This window comes from Oncorhynchus keta, chromosome 25 (genome assembly GCF_023373465.1).
Source record: "Oncorhynchus keta strain PuntledgeMale-10-30-2019 chromosome 25, Oket_V2, whole genome shotgun sequence".
Taxonomy (NCBI): domain Eukaryota; kingdom Metazoa; phylum Chordata; class Actinopteri; order Salmoniformes; family Salmonidae; genus Oncorhynchus; species Oncorhynchus keta.
Window position 1 is genome coordinate 30,518,267 of NC_068445.1, and position 21,538 is coordinate 30,539,804.

General features: G+C 42.1%; 1 protein-coding gene across 1 annotated transcript in view; it reads left to right on the forward strand.

The window, feature by feature from the left end:
- Positions 1–5,278: 5,278 nt before the first annotated feature.
- The window catches only part of LOC118371205 (17-beta-hydroxysteroid dehydrogenase type 3-like), a 30,121-nt gene continuing 13,861 nt past the window's right edge, over positions 5,279–21,538 (forward strand). The window contains exons 1-2 of the mRNA XM_035756561.2: positions 5,279–5,559; positions 13,775–13,821. Of these exons, the coding sequence (XP_035612454.2) occupies positions 5,409–5,559; positions 13,775–13,821 (198 nt within the window). The 5' untranslated portion in view covers positions 5,279–5,408. The remainder of the gene's footprint in view (positions 5,560–13,774; positions 13,822–21,538) is intronic.

Sequence of the window (21,538 nt, forward strand, 5' to 3'; positions counted from 1 at the left end):
TATCCCATGATTAAATAGGTTCACAATAAAATATCAAAATATTTGAGAATCGGCTGTCGTGACGTAATCTGTGTGAGAATGTTGGGTGTGTGTGTGTTTGCATATGTTTTACTCAGAATAGATTATTCCCAGATGTTAGTTTCTTTTCTCACAAGTATGTCATGAATTTTCATAACTCCAAACTGGCAACACTTGTAACGAAGCCAGTTTAACATTCAAAACCTTTCATTGTGCATTCATTTTGTTTGTAGAGATCTTTCACCACAACCATTGATCCAAAATATGTTTACTGTGAAATATAATCATTATATAAATTAATCATATATCATCATATATATATATAATATAAATCCGTTGGTTTAATCACCAAAAAACAACAATTTTGGAAACCAGTTAATCCAACAGCAAAACATTTAAGATCCATGTTTTAAAATGGCTATTTGAATGTATTATGCTGCAGTACTGTAAATGACTACATGACTGTAAATGACTGTAAATGACTACATGACTGTACATGACTGTAAATGACTACATGACTGTACATGACTGTAAATGACTACATGACTGTACATGACTGTAAATGACTACATGACTGTAAATGACTGTAAATGACTACATGACTGTACATGACTGTAAATGACTACATGACTGTACATGACTGTAAATGACTACATGACTGTACATGACTGTAAATGACTACATGACTGTACATGACTGTAAATGACTACATGACTGTAAATGACTGTAAATGACTACATGACTGTACATGACTGTAAATGACTAAATGACTAAATGACTACATGACTGTAAATGACTACATGACTGTACATGACTGTAAATGACTACATGACTGTAAATGACTACATGACTGTAAATGACTAAATGACTACATGACTGTATATGACTGTAAATGACTGTAAATGACTACATGACTGTACATGACTGTAAATGACTGTAAATGACTACATGACTGTACATGACTGTAAATGACTACATGACTGTACATGACTGTAAATGACTGTAAATGACTACATGACTGTACATGACTGTAAATGACTACATGACTGTACATGACTGTAAATGACTGTAAATGACTACATGACTGTACATGACTGTAAATGACTACATGACTGTACATGACTGTAAATGACTGTAAATGACTACATGACTGTACATGACTACATGACTGTTACAGTCATTTACAGTCATGTACAGTCATGTAGTCATGTACAATGACATTTACAGTCATTGAAGATCATTTACAGTGTAATCATGTCATTTACAAAAATGACTGTAATGACTGTACATGACTGTAAATGACTGTACATGACTGTAAATGACTGTAAATGACTACATGACTGTACATGACTGTACATGACTGTAAATGACTACATGACTGTACATGACTGTAAATGACTACATGACTGTACATGACTGTAAATGACTGTAAATGACTACATGACTGTACATGACTGTAAGTGACTGTAAATGACTACATGACTGTACATGACTGTAAATGACTACATGACTGTAAATGACTACATGACTGTACATGACTGTAAATGACTGTAAATGACTACATGACTGTAAATGACTGTAAATGACTACATGACTGTACATGACTGTAAATGACTACATGACTGTACATGACTGTAAATGACTACATGACTGTACATGACTGTAAATGACTGTAAATGACTACATGACTGTACATGACTGTAAATGACTGTAAATGACTAAATGACTGTACATTACACTGTTTTCACATTAGGCAATACATTTTCTCTACCCATTAAAATTGACTGAACATCAAATGTCCATAATTTCTATCCCATGTGTGATCAGAGATGTGATCATTGAAGATCAATGTAATCATGTTTTAAAAAGTAAAGAAACAATGTTTAGCTGGTTGATTTGAAAAGTCATAGTCAATCGATCAATAATATAATAATACTCAGGAAAAATGTTTATCATTAATTTACAATCTTTTAGAAACAATCTTTTAGAAACTTCACTTCGTGAAGAAGGCGCAGCAGCGCCTCTTCAACCTCAGGAGGCTGAAGAAATTCGGCTTGTCACCAAAAGCACTCACAAACTTCTACAGATGCACAATCGAGAGCATCCTGGCGGGCTGTATCACCGCCTGGTACGGCAACTGCTCCGCCCTCAACCGTAAGGCTCTCCAGAGGGTAGTGAGGTCTGCACAACGCATCACCGGGGGCAAACTACCTGCCCTCCAGGACACCTACACCACCCGATGTTACAGGAAGGCCATAAAGATCATCAAGGACATCAACCACCCGAACCACTGCCTGTTCACCCCGCTATCATCCAGAAGGCGAGGTCAGTACAGGTGCATCAAAGCTGGGACCGAGAGACTGAAAAACAGCTTCTATCTCAAGGCCATCAGACTGTTAAACAGCCACCACTAACATTGAGTGGCTGCTGCCAACACACTGTCATTGACACTGACCCAACTCCAGCCACTTTAATAATGGGAATTGATGGGAAATTATGTAAATATATCACTAGCCACTTTAAACAATGCTACCTTATATAATGTTACTTACCCTATTCATCTCATATGCATACGTATATACTGTACTCTACATCATCGACTGCATCCTTATGTAATACATGTATCACTAGCCACTTTAACTATGCCACTTTGTTTACTTTGTCTACATACTCATCTCATATGTATATACTGTACTCGATACCATCTACTGTATGCTGCCTGTACCATCACTCATTCATATATCCTTATGTACATATTCTTTATCCCCTTACACTGTGTATAAGACAGTAGTTTTGGAATTGTTAGTTAGATTACTTGTTGGTTATCACTGCATTGTCGGAACTAGAAGCACAAGCATTTCGCTACACTCGCATTAACATCTGCTAACCATGTGTATGTGACAAATAAAACATTTGATTTGAATAGAAAGGTTCAGAACTTTGGTGAAACATCACGGCACAGTTGAAAATTAATTGGCAATTAGAAATCAAAACTGGATGGTTTTCAGAGATAGATGAGAGGGGTTGAGGGTAGCTAAACAAAAAAAATTAACTAATGTAAAATATACCATGACCATAAAATGTATTCTGTATGTAAAAGCCTAAGTACTGTTGTCCATTACTTTACTCCAATTAGGGGAGGGGTGATAATAAAGAAGGAATATTTTTTAAATAAAAACAAATGTTTACACCTCAAAATATGTTAATGTGCCAGAAACAACAATGCAATGCACCCACTAGTGGTCAAAAGGTTTTTGGCACTCCAAAGATACTGTATGGTACACTATTCTGTGGGGTGAATTACAGTACCATTCGAAAATACAGCAATGTTCCCAGAATTAACCATAATTTACAGCCTGCTGCAGTAAAACATTCCAGAGTTGTTTACCTTTTGGTCTGGATTGAAATCATTGCATGCTTCATCCATGGCCTGAAGGAGGGTGGTACACTTCATGGGGATGTATTTCTTTCTGTTTTGGACTTTCTGTATTATTTGCATATTGGTATTGTATTGATATTGTATAACTGCACTGTAGGAGCTACAAACAATAGCATTTCACTGCACCTGCTGTAACATCTGCTCATCTGTGTACGTGACCAATACACTTTCATTTGATTCGTTGCATACAGTACATCCCTGATCTTGTCAATATCAGATTTGTATAAAACTTACTGTGAAGTAAAATCACAAGTCATCATCATAATAGTACATTTGAGTACATAAAATACTTCTTGTTTCTTCTTTCCAGACGTATTGCACATTTCCCTAACAGTTTTGTTTCAATCACTTTGCACATTTTTCAGATGTACAGTATTAAAGTAAAACAACTCTAAGGTGATAACACTTGTAATGCCCCTATCTTATGTTTAGAACTTTTAATTGTGCACACATCTTTCACCGCTGATTCATTCATGTAAAATCAACGTTTTTCGTGAAATATCATGACCACATTTTGTTTAGTCACCAATACACCAGATAATGATAGGCTCACCGTTTAGTCATTTTAACTACCATTTAATACAATAGCAAAAAATGAAAGATACACATTTCAAATCTGTTCTTTTTAAAGTGCTGAATGGAAAGAGTAGTAGGTGGTAAATCTAATTTTCCATTCAGTATTTGACACTTAAAAAATAAGTGTCCATTGGCAGGTTGTGAGCAAGTTGGGAAATATGTCAGCCTTACAGTTAAATTGTCCTTATACAGTACATACATAAGACACAATCAGAAGTAGGGTTATTGTAAAGCAGTTGACTACTGTAAAAACTTAGCAAGGTGGTGTCTTCCTTTTATGCCCCATGCAACATTGTACAAGATCACCTTTTCTATGTGACTTGTCAACTGATACAATATCGCCTGTCTTCTCTGCTTGAAATGAATCAGCTTACAGTGTATCAATGAAATTCAGATAATGAGTGGAATATATTGTTATATACAACCCAGGTATTTCAGCATTGCCTTGTACACTACACTATACTATTTATTTTAATCGCTATGGTACTATTTTCACAACTATGTGGTGAATTTTCAAAAATTTGGTACAGAACTCCAAACTGTTAACACTTGTACCACAGACAGTTTTACATTCAAAACCTTTAATTGTGCATCCATTTTGTTTGTAGACATCTTTCACCACACAATCATTGATCCAACATATGTGTTTACTGTAAACTATAATGAGTACATTGGTTTAATCGCCAAAACATCCTGCTGCTTTGAATCGTTCCATTTCATGTAATTATAGCCATTCAGCAGCCCTGTGCACAACACCGTAGCAAACCCCAAGCTTACTTTATGGCAATAGAGCTCCCTCTCACCTCTAGTGACTGGTTTTGAAGATATTTCCCGACGTCTTCAGGACTTGGACACATGTCCAATTTCGGCGTCAGTCTTGAACGATCTCCTTGTTCTGAAGAAAGCCTGTATGTATTTTCCAACACTAGAAAAGTAAGTAATCTTGATTTAGCTGTGAGAAAATGCATGAGAGCATTTCTAAATTAAGTCACTAATCATTCTGAATTTGATACAAAGAAGTAGAGGCTACATCTGACAAGCTCTCCGTTTTGTCCTTAACTGAAATGCAAGCTGTAGCTTGGCCTGATTGGATTTAATTTGGTGTCTGTTTTTGTGTGGCCTTGTGTGTGTGTGTGTGTGTGTGTGTGTGTGTGTGTGTTTGTGTGTTTGTGTGTTTTGTTTATGTATCCTTCTCTGTGTGTGCCTTCTCTGTGTGGGGGGGGGGGGGGGGCTGTGGAAGGGGGCTATGGACTGGCTATTCCCCGGTCATTCCCCAGTGTTTCTGGCTGAGGAGCTGTAGTGTGGTCAAAGCAGACTGAGTCAGAGTTTGTTGTGGCAGGCAGACAGGCAGTTCTAAAGGGCTAGTCTGTGTGCTATGGATTTCATGGAGGTGTTTTTTGTCTCTCTTGGCACTGCAGTCATGGTTTTTTATGGAGTGAAAATGGTCCGCTTTGCTAAGATGTTTCATCCCAGAGTTTGGTTCCCGCAGCCAGAGTCCTTCTTTACATCCATGGGAGAGTGGGCAGGTGAGCTCTGAGTGTGTGTTTAAGCGTGTGTGGTGACATGTTTAACTATGTGTGTGTGTGTGTGTGTGTGTGTGTGTGTGTGTGTGTGTGTGTGTGTGTGTGTGTGTGTGTGTGTGTGTGTGTGTGTGTGTGTGTTCACTGAATATTGCCATTGGAGGCAAAAATAAGTTATTTTATAAGTAAGTAATTGGGAAGAATCATCTGTAAGTAATGTCTCATGAAGTGGTTAAACATTTAAATGAAAATGTTATACTTGAATGCCTTTCCCTGTAACACCTTGTGGCATCCCTCTGACAAGCTGGCTCTAAGGTATTGCACTGGATGTAAATAAGTGTGGCAACTTGTGATCACAGTGTGATCTCACTGTGCAAATTATACTGAAGGACAACGAGTTCCATCTGGACCCAGATTAAACCCATTCATTTTTTCCCCAGAGCTTTAAATGTCTGGGTGCCTGGGGAACACTCTGTAAGGTCATTCACAGCCCAGTGGTTCAGTTAGGAGATTTTAAAGGGGCAATCAGCAGTTGCTGTATCAATTTTGGACTTATATTATAAATTAATAATATGCACCCATTGATTCTTGAAGAATACAACTTCTAAATGCCTCATGAGTTTAGTTCAACGGTCATACCCCATCAGAACCAAAAAGATACGCTTTTTATAATCCAATGTTTGTAAACAAAGTCAACGTAAACATACACTATATAGCCTCAAAACATGGTTAAAACAAATGTTGATATCATAGATGGTCAGTCCTTGCATCCATAGCTCGGTCTATGAATTTGAGAGTAGTGACATTTCTTCAGCTGTCAGCTGTAAGGTGTAAGGTTTCTTCACTGTTTTATTTGGCGCATGTGACTAATAAAATTTGATTTGATTTGATTTTGATTTGTTCCATCAGCTTTTTACTGAAACAGGGGCGGGGATTACGCTTTGTTATTGTTTCTACTGCTGATTGTCCCTTTAAAGAATAGAGGGGAGTTTAGGTGAGTGAATTAAAGTTGTTTTAAACACAACTATCAATGTCATGCCATAACTATCAATGTCGTGCCATAACTATCAATGTCATGACACAGCTATCAATGCCATTTTAATGTCACATTGATGTCATGTTGACACATTGTATTATCTGCTGGGGGTGACATGTTATCTGACACGGTCATCTGGTAATATTATTGGACTGGCTGACATCATTGATAGTCCATGAAAAGTGACTTGCGAAAGTATTCACCCCCTTGGCATTTTTCCTATTTTGTTGCCTTACAAACTGGAATTAAAACAGATTTTTGGGGGGTTTGTATAATTTGATTTACACAACATGCCTACCACTTTGAAGTTGCAAAATATTTTTTATTGTGAAACAAACAAGAAATAACACCAAAAAACAAAACTTGAGTGTGCATAACTATTCATCCCCCCAAAGTCAATACTTTGTAGAACCATATTTTGCAGCAATTACAGCTGCAAGTCTCTTGGGGTATGTCTCTTTAAGCTTGGCACATCTAGTTGCTAGTATTTTTGGCCATTCTTCAAGGCAAAACTGCTCCAGCTCCTTCAAGTTGGATGGAATCCGCTGGTGTACAGCAATCTTACCACAGATTCTCAATTGGATTGAGATGCCAATGGCAGCATGATCCTGCCACCACCATGCTTCACTGTGGGGATGGTGTTCTCGGGGTGATGAGAGGGGTTGGTTTTGCACCAGACATAGAGTTTTCATTGATGGCCAAAAATATCTATTTCAGTCTCATCTGACCCGAATACCTTCTTACATATGTTTGGGGGAGTCTCCCACATGCCTTTTGGCTTTTTTTTCTCTTTAAGTAATGGCTTTTTTCTTGCCACTCTACCGTAGAGCCCAGTTTCTGTGGAGTGTACGGCTTAAAGTGGTCCTATGGACAGAAACACCAATCTCCGCTGTGGGGCTTTGCATCTCCTTCAGGGTTATCTTTGGTCTCTTTGTTGCCTCTCTTTGCCTGGTCCATCAGTTGTGTTGGGCGGCCCTCTCTTGGCAGGATTGTCAAGGTGCCATATTCTTTCATTTTTTTAATAATGGATTTAATGGTGCTCCGTGGGATGTTCAAAGTTTTGGATATATTTTTTTATAACCCAACCCTGATCTGTACTTCTCCACAACTTCATCCTTGACCTGTTTGGAGAGCTCCTTGGTCTTCATTGTGTCAATTGTTTGGTGGTTCCTCTTGCTTAGTGGCTTTGCAGACTCTGGTGCCTTTCAGAATAGGTATATATATATATATATATATATATATATATATATATATATATATATATATATATATATACCTAAATCTTATTTAAGTGTCACAGGATCTGGCAGATGATCTCAGTATATATATATATATATATATATATATATATATATATATATATATATATATATATATATATATATATATATATACCTAAATCTTATTTAAGTGTCACAGGATCTGGCAGATGATCTCAGTATATATATATATATATATATATATATATATATATATATATATATATATATATATATATATATATATATATATATATATATATATATACTGAGATCATCTGCCAGATCCTGTGACACTTAAATAAGGTCCACCTGTGTGCAATCTAACTAATTGTGTGACTTCTGAAGGTAATTGGTTGCACTCGATCTTATGTAGGGGTTTCATAGCAAAGGGTGGAATACATATTCACTTACCACTTTTTCATTTTTTTAGACTTACGTGCCTTCAGAACATTTTCACACCCTTTCACTTTTTCAACATTTTGTTGTGTTACAAAGTGGGTTTAAAATTGATTTAATTTAATTGTACCGTCTGCACAAACTACTCTGTAATGTCAAAGTGGAAGAAAAATTCTAACATTTGTGAAAATAAATATGAAAAATAAAACACTATCTTGATGTTCAACCCTGTGAGTCAGTACATGTTAGAATAACATTTGGCAGAGATTACAGCTGTGAGTTTTTCTGAGTAAATCTCTAAGAGTTTTGCACACCTGGATTGTACAATATTTAACGTTATTATTTTTTAGATTCTTCATGCTCTGTCAGGTTGGTTGTTGATCATTGCTAGACAGCCATTTTCAAGTCTTACCATATATTTCAAGCGAACAGTGGTACTTTGTGATGTGTTGTGTTGGATTTTCCCCAAACATAACACTTAATTTTAAAGTTAAATACCACGTTCATCTGTACAAACAATAGTACGCAAGTATAAACACCATGGGACCACGCAGTCGTCATACCGCCCAGGAAGGAGACTCGTTCTGTCTCCTAGAGATGAACATACTTTGCTGTTGTTCTGGGATTGATTTACATGTTTCGCTCCAAAGGACCTTGTGAAGATGCTGGAGGAAACAGGTACAAAAGCATCTATATCCACAGTAAAATGAGTCCTATATCAACATAACCTGAAAGGCCGCTCAGCAAGGAAGAGGCAACTGCTCCAAAACCGCCATAAAAAAGCCAGACTACGGTTTGTAATTGCACATGGTAACAAAGATGGTACTTTTTGGAGAATCATTCTCTGGTCAGATGAAACAAAAATAGAACTGTTTGGCCATAATGACCATCATTATGTTTGGAGGAGAAAGGGGAGGCTTGAAAGCCAACGAACACCATCCCAACCATGAAGCACGGGGGTGTCAGCATCATGTTGTGGGGGTGCTTTGCTGCAGGAGGGACTGGTGCACTTCACAAAATAGATGGCTTCATGAGGGAGGAAAATGATGTGGATATTATGAAGCAACATCTCAAGACATCACTCAGGAAGTTAAAGCTTGGGTCTTCCAAATGGACAATGACCCCAAGCATACTTCCAAAGTTGTGGCAAAATGGCTTAAGGACAACAAGTCAATGTATTGGAGTGGCCATCACAAAGCCCTGATCTCATCCTATAGAAGAACTGAAAAAGTGGGGGCGAACAAGGAGGCCTACAAACCTGACTCAGTTACACCAGCTCTGTCAGGAGGAATGGGCCAAATTTCACCCAACTTATTGTGGGAAGCTTGTGGATGGCTACCCAAAGCGTTTGGCCCAAGTTAAACAATTTAAAGGAAATACTACCAAATACTAATTGAATCTATGTAAACTTCTGACCCACTGGGAATGTGATGAAAGAAATAAAAGCTGAAATAAATAATTCTCTCTACTATTATTCTGACATTTCACGTTCTTAAAATAAAGTGGTGATCCTAACTGACCTAAAACAGGGAATGTTTTCGAGGATTAAATGTCAGGAATTGTGAAAATCTGAGTTTAAATTTATTTGGCTAAGGTGTATGTAAACTTCCAACTTCAGCTGTATTTGAGATCATTTTTAAAATGATGTTAAACACCAAATCATGTTAAACACTTTTTCACACAGAGTGAGTCAATGAAACGTATTATGTGACTTGTTAAGCAAATTTTGACTACTGCATTTATTTAAGCCTGCCATAACAAAATGGTTGTATACTTATTGATTCAAGACATTTCAGTTTTTCATTTTGGATGGATTTTGAAAACATAATTTCACTTTGACATCAAGGCTATTGTGTGTAGGCCAGTGATCTAAATGTAATCCATAAAAAATCAGGCTGTAACACAACAAAATGTGGAAAGGATGTGAATACTTTCTGAAAGCAGTTTATATAGACAGACTTATATAGTCAGAAAGTCTCCGAGTCAGTTTCCTAAAAGATCACATCCTGACCTAATATTATACCACACGGTAGGTATGGGACATTGAGCGCTACGCAATCAAAATACATACACGCCCACACACCAACTGAAACACACAGGGACACACACAACTAGTCCTGTGGTCCTGAGGGAGCAGTCAACTGGTGTTACTGGGTCCTCTTCTCCTCTGAGTGTGTTCTGCCTCCCACAGTGCTATAAACTGTGGTGTTCTCTTTCCACATAAAGGACCAACAATACGCAGCCTGACCACCTCCCTTTTCCCAAGCTCTGCTTCTATTCCATTCCAATCCAGCACAGGGGGGAAAAAAGCAATTAGAACAGTATGTTCTGGAGCGTATTATCCTCTTCCTTCCCCTTAACCTGGAGGAGTCTCTCAAGCTCATTTGAAATCAAATGAACATATGTTTGTTTCTCTTTCTCTGTTTCCTTTCACTATCAAGCGTTTTTGAGTGTTCGTGACATGTTTGGTTAGAGTGTGTGAGTATGTGTGTATTTGTGTAGCCTTCAGTCTGTGTAAGTGTGTGTTTGTGTAGCCTTCAGTCTGTGTCTGTGTGTATGTGTGTGTTTGTGTAGCCTTCGGTATTTTTGTCTGTTTGTGTAGCCTTCAGTATTTGTCTGTGTGTGTGTGTTTGTGTAGCCTTCAGTGTGTGTGTGTGTGTTTGTGTAGCCTTCAGTGTGTGTCTGTGTGTGTGTGTTTGTGTAGCCTTCAATGTGTGTCTGTGTGTGTGTGTTTGTGTAGCCTTCAGTGTGTGTCTGTGTGTGTGTGTGTGTTTGTGTAGCCTTCAGTGTCCCATACCGTGTTGTTTGTAATTCTTCCTCTGTGGGAAGTTTTTGGTGCGTTAAGATGTGCTTTGCGTCTGTTCTTGCTTCATCTCTCAGCCCTGAAGCAATGCAGGAGAAGATAAGAGGAGGAAAACAGACAGTCTGGACATTGTACATTCAGAGGAGACTGGATATACTTCCGCTAGCTACTGAGGGAGAAAGACACGCAGGCTAGCTTGGACAGCTCTAAGACCACTCAGTTCAGTTAAGATACTGCTGCCTTTGTTATTTTAAGGTCAATAAACAATGCAGCCTTAACATCCCTCCCTTCCCCTCAGAGTGGAACATACCAGGGCTTCTGTGGTAGAGTTTGATTCGAAGGTTCTCGAAGGCTGGAGTTGTTATTCTGAACTTTTATGTTCACTATCACTGTGTGTTTGTGTTCCCAAGCATAAACAATTAGTGAATTCCATTAGTCAAAGACAAACAACAATATTCTTCTGGCCTGTTGGTTTACCGAGGCATGGTGAAGACGAACATTTTTTGTTTTTGTTCGCTCTTCAAGCCAGGCACTGCCTCATGGTCAGAAAGTATGGATGAGTTTGTTACTGGGCCCACAGAGAAATAAACACCGGACTGTAAATACCGCAGCAATATTGAAAACACTCCAAATAATTATGCAATTTATGAAAGTAATGTATCTCTTTTGCTAGCATGACACCGCTAGCATGACACCGCTAGCATGACACCGCTAGCATGACACCGCTAGCATGACACCGCTAGCATGACACTGTATGACAATTAATAGTCCAAATCTGAAATTGTAGTGTTTTGCTTAGTTGCCCAATACAATTAACCCTGAATTCTGTATCCATGGACGCAAACCAGACATTCATTCTAAATGTTCCATTGCCATACTGGCTGACAACGTTCTTATCCCTTGCTTGCTTGATAGCCAACTATGACTAACTTACAGTCACGTCAAACAGTGCAGCCAGAATAATAGTTTAAGCTGTTTTCTAGTGACATTGTTTTGGATACATCTATAACACTGAGCAAATGAAGCACGATTTCGCCTGTGCTCTCTCATTAGGACACGGTTGTTCAGAGGAACTAGCCAACAACACAGCTAACACAATAACCTCAAACTGAAGCTGGAAAGACTGCAAACTAGCTACACTTTGTTTCGTTTGACCTTTTTTCAATTGACATTTCTTTGTAAATATCCAGAAAAATGATGCCAGCTGATTCATGATTTCAACTGGCTGAGAAACTCTGCTTGTCTCTCTCTCGTCCCAACCCCTCACCCCTAAACGTTCACCTGTTTGTCTCGTCCCAACCCCTCACCCCTACACGTTCACCTGTTTGTCTCGTCCCAACCCCTCACCCCTACACGTTCACCTGTTTGTCTCGTCCCAACCCCTCACCCCTACACGTTCACCTGTTTGTCTCGTCCCAACCCCTCACCCCTACACGTTCACCTGTTTGTCTCGTCCCAACCCCTCACCCCTACACGTTCACCTGTTTGTCTCGTCCCAACCCCTCACCCCTACACGTTCACCTGTTTGTCTCGTCCCAACCCCCCAACCCCTCACCCCTACACGTTCACCTGTTTGTCTCGTCCCAACCCCTCACCCCTACACGTTCACCTGTTTGTCTCGTCCCAACCCCTCACCCCTACACGTTCACCTGTTTGTCTCGTCCCAACCCCTCACCCCTACACGTTCACCTGTTTGTCTCGTCCCAACCCCTCACCCCTACACGTTCACCTGTTTGTCTCGTCCCAACCCCTCACCCCTACACGTTCACCTGTTTGTCTCGTCCCAACCCCTCACCCCTACACGTTCACCTGTTTGTCTCGTCCCAACCCCTCACCCCTACACGTTCACCTGTTTGTCTCGTCCCAACCCCTCACCCCTACACGTTCACCTGTTTGTCTCGTCCCAACCCCTCACCCCTACACGTTCACCTGTTTGTCTCGTCCCAACCTCTCACCCCAACACGTTCATTACTATGGGACAGCTGGAGATCCAATTTAAATATTGAAACAATGTTTTATTAAGTGTCAGAGAGACAGAAAGCAAGGTTTGTACAAATCTCCGCTGTTGAAAACGAAATGTTAGTCTAAAAGAAATGTGAGATAATGTCTATATGTTTTTTATAGTGGAGATCAAGTTTATAAGGTGCCTGGCTGGGCTGATGAGACAGTGGATTGTGCAGTCAGATGGAACAGAGTAAATAGGCATTTAACGTTGTAGATTTAGCCGGTGGTAACTTGTGGAATAGACTCCAGCTGGAATGCAGTTTTAACCAATCAGCATTCAGGATTAGACACACCCATTATATAATGTCAGTGTATAAAACACACAGACAGTTCTAGAAGGAGTACATACTGCATGTGTGTGCGTGAACAGAAATCAGACTCATCAGGACAAAGGTCAAATTAAACACACAGAGACTGATCTCCTGTTGGTTCTCTGTCCTTGCGGTCCTTTTATCAGAACTGAGGAACACGCTGTATGTATATGAGTACACTGTGTCAGGACAAGATAGCACATGCAAACAAACACAGAAGAAAATTCCTATTTTTATTGTCTGCAGGAGAGGAGAGGGAAGAGGAAAGGGAAGTTCTAAGTGGAGCAGTACACCCATGCTGTGGTGAATGAAGCCTGTAGTGGTGGGAAATGTTACTGCCTGGTTACTTGTATCAGCTATGTGGAAAGAGATTTCCAGTGACATCCTATCCCACCTTCCTCTGTTGCAGTGGTCACTGGTGGGTCAGATGGAATAGGGAGGGCATATGCCTTTGAAGTAAGTTCCCATTGTTGTTTCTGAATATGCCTGTGACATCCCACCTGTCCATCACTATCTCCTACGGTTTAATGCGACCTGTCTGTCCATCACTAACTCCTGTGGTTCAACCCTACCTGTCTGTCCATCACTAACTCCTGTGGTTCAACCCTACCTGTCTGTCCATCACTAACTCCTGTGGTTCAACCCTACCTGTCTGTCCATCACTAACTCCTGTGGTTCAACCCTACCTGTCTGTCCATCAATAACTCCTGTGGTTCAACCCTACCTGTCTGTCCATCACTAACTCCTGTGGTTCAACCCTACCTGTCTGTCCAACACTAACTCCTGTGGTTCAACCATACCTGTCTGTCCATCACTAACTCCTGTGGTTCAACACTACCTGTCTGTCCATCACTAACTCCTGTGGTTCAACCCTACCTGTCTGTCCAACACTAACTCCTGTGGTTCAACCCTACCTGTCTGTCCATCACTAACTCCTGTGGTTCAACCCTACCTGTCTCTCCATCACTAACTCCTGTGGTTCAACCCTACCTGTCTGTCCAACACTAACTCCTGTGGTTCAATCCCACCTGTCTATTTATAACTAACTCCTGTGGTTCAACCCTACCTGTCTGTCCAACACTAACTCCTGTGGTTCAACCCTACCTGTCTGTCCAACACTAACTCCTGTGGTTCAATCCCACCTGTCTATTTATCACTAACTCCTGTGGTTCAACCCTACCTGTCTGTCCAACACTAAATCCTGTGGTTCAACCCTACCTGTCTCTCCATCACTAACTCCTGTGGTTCAACCCTACCTGTCTGTCCAACACTAAATCCTGTGGTTCAACCCTACCTGTCTGTCCATCATTAACTCCTGTGGTTCAATCCTACCTGTCTGTCCATCACTAACTCCTGTGGTTCAACCCTACCTGTCTGTCCAACACTAACTCCTGTGGTTCAACCCTACCTGTCTGTCCAACACTAAATCCTGTGGTTCAACCCTACCTGTCTGTCCATCACTAACTCCTGTGGTTCAACCCTACCTGTCTGTCCATCACTAACTCCTGTGGTTCAACACTACCTGTCTGTCCATCACTAACTCCTGTGGTTCAACACTACCTGTCTGTCCATCACTAACTCCTGTGGTTCAACCCTACCTGTCTGTCCATCACTAACTCCTGTGGTTCAACACTACCTGTCTGTCCAACACTAACTCCTGTGGTTCAACCCTACCTGTCTGTCCATCACTAACTCCTGTGGGTCAACCCTACCTGTCTCTCCATCACTGACTCCTGTGGTTCAACCCTACCTGTCTGTCCATCACTAACTCCCATCACTAACTCCCGTGGTTCAACCCTACCTGTCTGTCCATCACTAACTCCTGTGGTTCAATCCTACCTGTCTGTCCATCACTAACTCCTGTGGTTCAACCCTACCTGTCTCTCCATCACTGACTCCTGTGGTTCAACCCTACCTGTCTGTCCATCACTGACTCTTGGTTTCTCAAATGATTGCCTCGCCTCGTTCACCAAATACTTATCTGATAGAGTTCAGTGTGTCAAATCGGAGGGTCTGTTGTCCGGACCTCTGGCAGTCTCTATGGGGTGCTCTGTATACATCAATGATGTCGCTCTTGCTGCTGGTGAGTCTCTGATCCACCTCTACGCAGACGACACCATTCTGTATACTTCTGGCCCTTCTTTGGACACTGTGTTAACAACCCTCCAGGCAAGCTTCAATGCCATACAACTCTCCTTCCATGGCCTCCAATTGCTCTTAAATACAAGTAAAACTAAATGCATGCACTTCAACCGATCGCTGCCTGCACGTGCCCGCCTGTCCAACATCACTACTCTGGACGGCTCTGACTTAGAATACGTGGACAACTACAAATACCTAGGTGTCTGGTTAGACTATAAACTCTCCTTCCAGACCCACATCAAACATCTCCAATCCAAAGTTAAATCTAGAATTGGCTTCCTATTTCGCAACAAAGCATCCTTCACTCATGCTGCCAAACATACCCTTGTAAAACTGACCATCCTACCAATCCTCGACTTCGGCGATGTCATTTACAAAATAGCCTCCAATACCCTACTCAACTAATTGGATGCTGTCTATCACAGTGCCATCCGTTTTGTCACCAAAGCCCCATATACTACCCACCATTGCGACCTGTACGCTCTCGTTGGCTGGCCCTCGCTTCATACTCGTTGCCAAACCCACTGGCTCCAGGTCATCTACAAGACCCTGCTAGGTAAAGTCCCCCTTATCTCAGCTCGCTGGTCACCATAGCATCACCCACCTGTAGTACGCGCTCCAGCAGGTATATCTCTCTGGTCACCCCCAAAACCAATTCTTTCTTTGCCCTTCTCTCCTTCCAGTTCTCTGCTGCCAATGACTGTAACGAACTACAAAAATCTCTGAAACTGGAAACACTTATCTCCCTCACTAGCTTTAAGCACCAGCTGTCAGAGCAGCTCACAGATTACTGCACCTGTACATAGCCCATCTATAATTTAGCCCAAACAACTACCTCTTTCCCTACTGTATTTATTTTATTTGATTTATTTTGCTCCTTTGCACCCCATTATTTTTATTTCTACTTTGCTCATTCTTCCACTGCAAATCTACCATTCCAGTGTATTACTTGCTATATTGTATTTACTTTGCCACCATGGCCTTTTTTTGCCTTTACCTCCCTTATCTCACCTCATTTGCTCACATTGTATATAGACTTGTTTCTACTGTATTATTGACTGTGTTTGTTTTACTCCATGTGTAACTCTGTGTCGTTGTATGTGTCGAACTGCTTTGCTTTATCTGGCCAGGTCGCAATTGTAAATGAGAACTTGTTCTCAAGTTGCCTACCTGGTTAAATAAAGGTGAAATAAATAAAATAAAATAAATAAACTCCTGTGGTTCAACCCTACCTGTCTGTCCATCACTAACTCCTGTGGTTCAACACTACCTGTCTGTCCATCACTAACTCCTGTGGTTCAACACTACCTGTCTCTCCATCACTAACTCCTGTGGTTCAACACTACCTGTCTCTCCATCACTAACTCCTGTGGTTCAACCCTACCTGTCTGTCCATCACTAACTCCTGTGGTTCAACACTACCTGTCTCTCCATCACTAACTCCAGTGGTTCAACACTACCTGTCTCTCCATCACTAACTCCAGTGGTTCAACACTACCTGTCTCTCCATCACTAACTCCTGTGGTTCAACACTACCTGTCTCTCCATCACTAACTCCTGTGGTTCAACACTACCTGTCTCTCCATCACTAACTCCTGTGGTTCAACACTACCTGTCTCTCCATCACTAACTCCTGTGGTTCAACCCTACCTGTCTGTCCATCACTAACTCCAGTGGTTCAACACTACCTGTCTCTCCATCACTAACTCCTGTGGTTCAACACTACCTGTCTGTCCATCACTAACTCCTGTGGTTCAACCCTACCTGTCTGTCCATCACTAACTCCTGTGGTTCAACACTACCTGTCTGTCCATCACTAACTCCTGTGGTTCAACACTACCTGTCTCTCCATCACTAACTCCTGTGGTTCAACACTACCTGTCTCTCCATCACTAACTCCTGTGGTTCAACCCTACCTGTCTGTCCATCACTAACTCCTGTGGTTCAACACTACCTGTCTCTCCATCACTAACTCCAGTGGTTCAACACTACCTGTCTCTCCATCACTAACTCCAGTGGTTCAACACTACCTGTCTCTCCATCACTAACTCCTGTGGTTCAACACTACCTGTCTCTCCATCACTAACTCCTGTGGTTCAACCCTACCTGTCTCTCCATCACTAACTCCTGTGGTTCAACCCTACCTGTCTCTCCATCACTAACTCCTGTGGTTCAACCCTACCTGTCTGTCCATCACTAACTCCTGTGGTTCAACACTACCTGTCTCTCCATCACTAACTCCTGTGGTTCAACCCTACCTGTCTCTCCATCACTAACTCCTGTGGTTCAACCCTACCTGTCTGTCCATCACTAACTCCTGTGGTTCAACCCCACCTGTCTATTTATGATCACTAACTCCTGTGGTTCAACACTACCTGTCTGTCCATCACTGTCTAACTCCCTGTGGTTCAACACTACCTGTCTGTCCATCACTAACTCCTGTGGTTCAACACTACCTGTCTCTCCATCACTAACTCCTGTGGTTCAACCCTACCTGTCTGTCCATCACTAACTCCTGTGGTTCAACCCTACCTGTCTGTCTATCACTAACTCCTGTGGTTCAATCCCACCTGTCTATTTATGACTAACTCCTGTGGTTCAACACTACCTGTCTGTCCATCACTGACTCCTGTGGTTCAACCCTACCTGTCTGTCCATCACTGACTCCTGTGGTTCAACCCTACCTGTCTGTCCATCACTAACTCCTGTGGTTCAACCCTACCTGTCTGTCCATCACTAACTCCTGTGGTTCAACACTACCTGTCTCTCCATCACTAACTCCTGTGGTTCAACCCTACCTGTCTGTCCATCACTAACTCCTGTGGTTCAACACTACCTGTCTCTCCATCACTAACTCCAGTGGTTCAACACTACCTGTCTCTCCATCACTAACTCCAGTGGTTCAACACTACCTGTCTCTCCATCACTAACTCCTGTGGTTCAACACTACCTGTCTCTCCATCACTAACTCCTGTGGTTCAACACTACCTGTCTCTCCATCACTAACTCCTGTGGTTCAACACTACCTGTCTCTCCATCACTAACTCCTGTGGTTCAACCCTACCTGTCTGTCCATCACTAACTCCAGTGGTTCAACACTACCTGTCTCTCCATCACTAACTCCTGTGGTTCAACACTACCTGTCTGTCCATCACTAACTCCTGTGGTTCAACCCTACCTGTCTGTCCATCACTAACTCCTGTGGTTCAACACTACCTGTCTGTCCATCACTAACTCCTGTGGTTCAACACTACCTGTCTCTCCATCACTAACTCCTGTGGTTCAACACTACCTGTCTCTCCATCACTAACTCCTGTGGTTCAACCCTACCTGTCTGTCCATCACTAACTCCTGTGGTTCAACACTACCTGTCTCTCCATCACTAACTCCAGTGGTTCAACACTACCTGTCTCTCCATCACTAACTCCAGTGGTTCAACACTACCTGTCTCTCCATCACTAACTCCTGTGGTTCAACACTACCTGTCTCTCCATCACTAACTCCTGTGGTTCAACACTACCTGTCTCTCCATCACTAACTCCTGTGGTTCAACACTACCTGTCTCTCCATCACTAACTCCTGTGGTTCAACCCTACCTGTCTGTCCATCACTAACTCCAGTGGTTCAACACTACCTGTCTCTCCATCACTAACTCCTGTGGTTCAACCCTACCTGTCTGTCCATCACTAACTCCTGTGGTTCAACCCTACCTGTCTGTCTATCACTAACTCCTGTGGTTCAATCCCACCTGTCTATTTATGACTAACTCCTGTGGTTCAACACTACCTGTCTGTCCATCACTAACTCCTGTGGTTCAACACTACCTGTCTGTCCATCACTAACTCCTGTGGTTCAACACTACCTGTCTCTCCATCACTAACTCCTGTGGTTCAACCCTACCTGTCTGTCCATCACTAACTCCTGTGGTTCAACCCTACCTGTCTGTCCATCACTAACTCCTGTGGTTCAATCCTGTCTGTCCATCACTGACTCCACCTGTCTATTTATGACTAACTCCTGTGGTTCAACACTACCTGTCTGTCCATCACTGACTCCTGTGGTTCAACACTACCTGTCTGTCCATCACTGACTCCTGTGGTTCAACACTACCTGTCTGTCCATCACTAACTCCTGTGGTTCAGCCCTACCTGACTGTCCATCACTAACTCCTGTGATTTAAAACTACCTGTCTGTCCATCACTGACTCCTGTGGTTCAACACTACCTGTCTGTCCATCACTGACTCCTGTGGTTCAACACTACCTGTCTGTCCATCACTAACTCCTGTGGTTCAACCCTACCTGTCTGTCCATCACTAACTCCTGTGGTTCAACACTACCTGTCTGTCCATCACTAACTCCTGTGGTTCAACACTACCTGTCTGTCCATCACCAACTCCTGTGGTTCAATCCCACCTGTCTATTTATGACTAACTCCTGTGGTTCAACACTACCTGTCTGTCCATCACTAACTCCTGTGGTTCAACACTACCTGTCTGTCCATCACTAACTCCTGTGGTTCAACACTACCTGTCTCTCCATCACTAACTCCTGTGGTTCAACCCTACCTGTCTGTCCATCACTAACTCCTGTGGTTCAACCCTACCTGTCTGTCTATCACTAACTCCTGTGGTTCAATCCCACCTGTCTATTTATGACTAACTCCTGTGGTTCAACACTACCTGTCTGTCCATCACTAACTCCTGTGGTTCAACCCTACCTGTCTGTCCATCACTAACTCCTGTGGTTCAACCCTACCTGTCTGTCCATCACTAACTCCTGTGGTTCAACCCTACCTGTCTGTCCATCACTAACTCCTGTGGTTCAACACTACCTGTCTCTCCATCACTAACTCCTGTGGTTCAACCCTACCTGTCTGTCCATCACTAACTCCTGTGGTTCAACACTACCTGTCTCTCCATCACTAACTCCTGTGGTTCAACACTACCTGTCTCTCCATCACTAACTCCTGTGGTTCAACACTACCTGTCTGTCCATCACTAACTCCTGTGGTTCAACACTACCTGTCTCTCCATCACTAACTCCTGTGGTTCAACACTACCTGTCTGTCCATCACTAACTCCTGTGGTTCAACACTACCTGTCTCTCCATCACTAACTCCTGTGGTTCAACCCTACCTGTCTGTCCATCACTAACTCCAGTGGTTCAACACTACCTGTCTCTCCATCACTAACTCCTGTGGTTCAACACTACCTGTCTCTCCATCACTAACTCCTGTGGTTCAACCCTACCTGTCTGTCCATCACTAACTCCTGTGGTTCAACACTACCTGTCTCTCCATCACTAACTCCTGTGGTTCAACACTACCTGTCTCTCCATCACTAACTCCTGTGGTTCAACACTACCTGTCTCTCCATCACTAACTCCTGTGGTTCAACCCTACCTGTCTGTCCATCACTAACTCCTGTGGTTCAACACTACCTGTCTCTCCATCACTAACTCCTGTGGTTCAACCCTACCTGTCTGTCTATCACTAACTCCTGTGGTTCAATCCCACCTGTCTATTTATGACTAACTCCTGTGGTTCAACACTACCTGTCTGTCCATCACTAACTCCTGTGGTTCAACACTACCTGTCTGTCCATCACTAACTCCTGTGGTTCAACACTACCTGTCTACCTGTCCATCATCACTAACTCCTGTGGTTCAACCCTACCTGTCTGTCCATCACTAACTCCTGTGGTTCAACCCTACCTGTCTGTCCATCACTAACTCCTGTGGTTCAACCCTACCTGTCTGTTCAAACTCCTGTGGTTCAATCCCACCTGTCTATTTATGACTAACTCCTGTGGTTCAACACTACCTGTCTGTCCATCACTAACTCCTGTGGTTCAACCCTACCTGTCTGTCCATCACTGACTCCTGTGGTTCAACCCTACCTGTCTGTCCATCACTAACTCCTGTGGTTCAACCCTACCTGTCTGTCCATCACTAACTCCTGTGGTTCAACCCTACCTGTCTGTCCATCACTAACTCCTGTGGTTCAACACTACCTGTCTCTCCATCACTAAC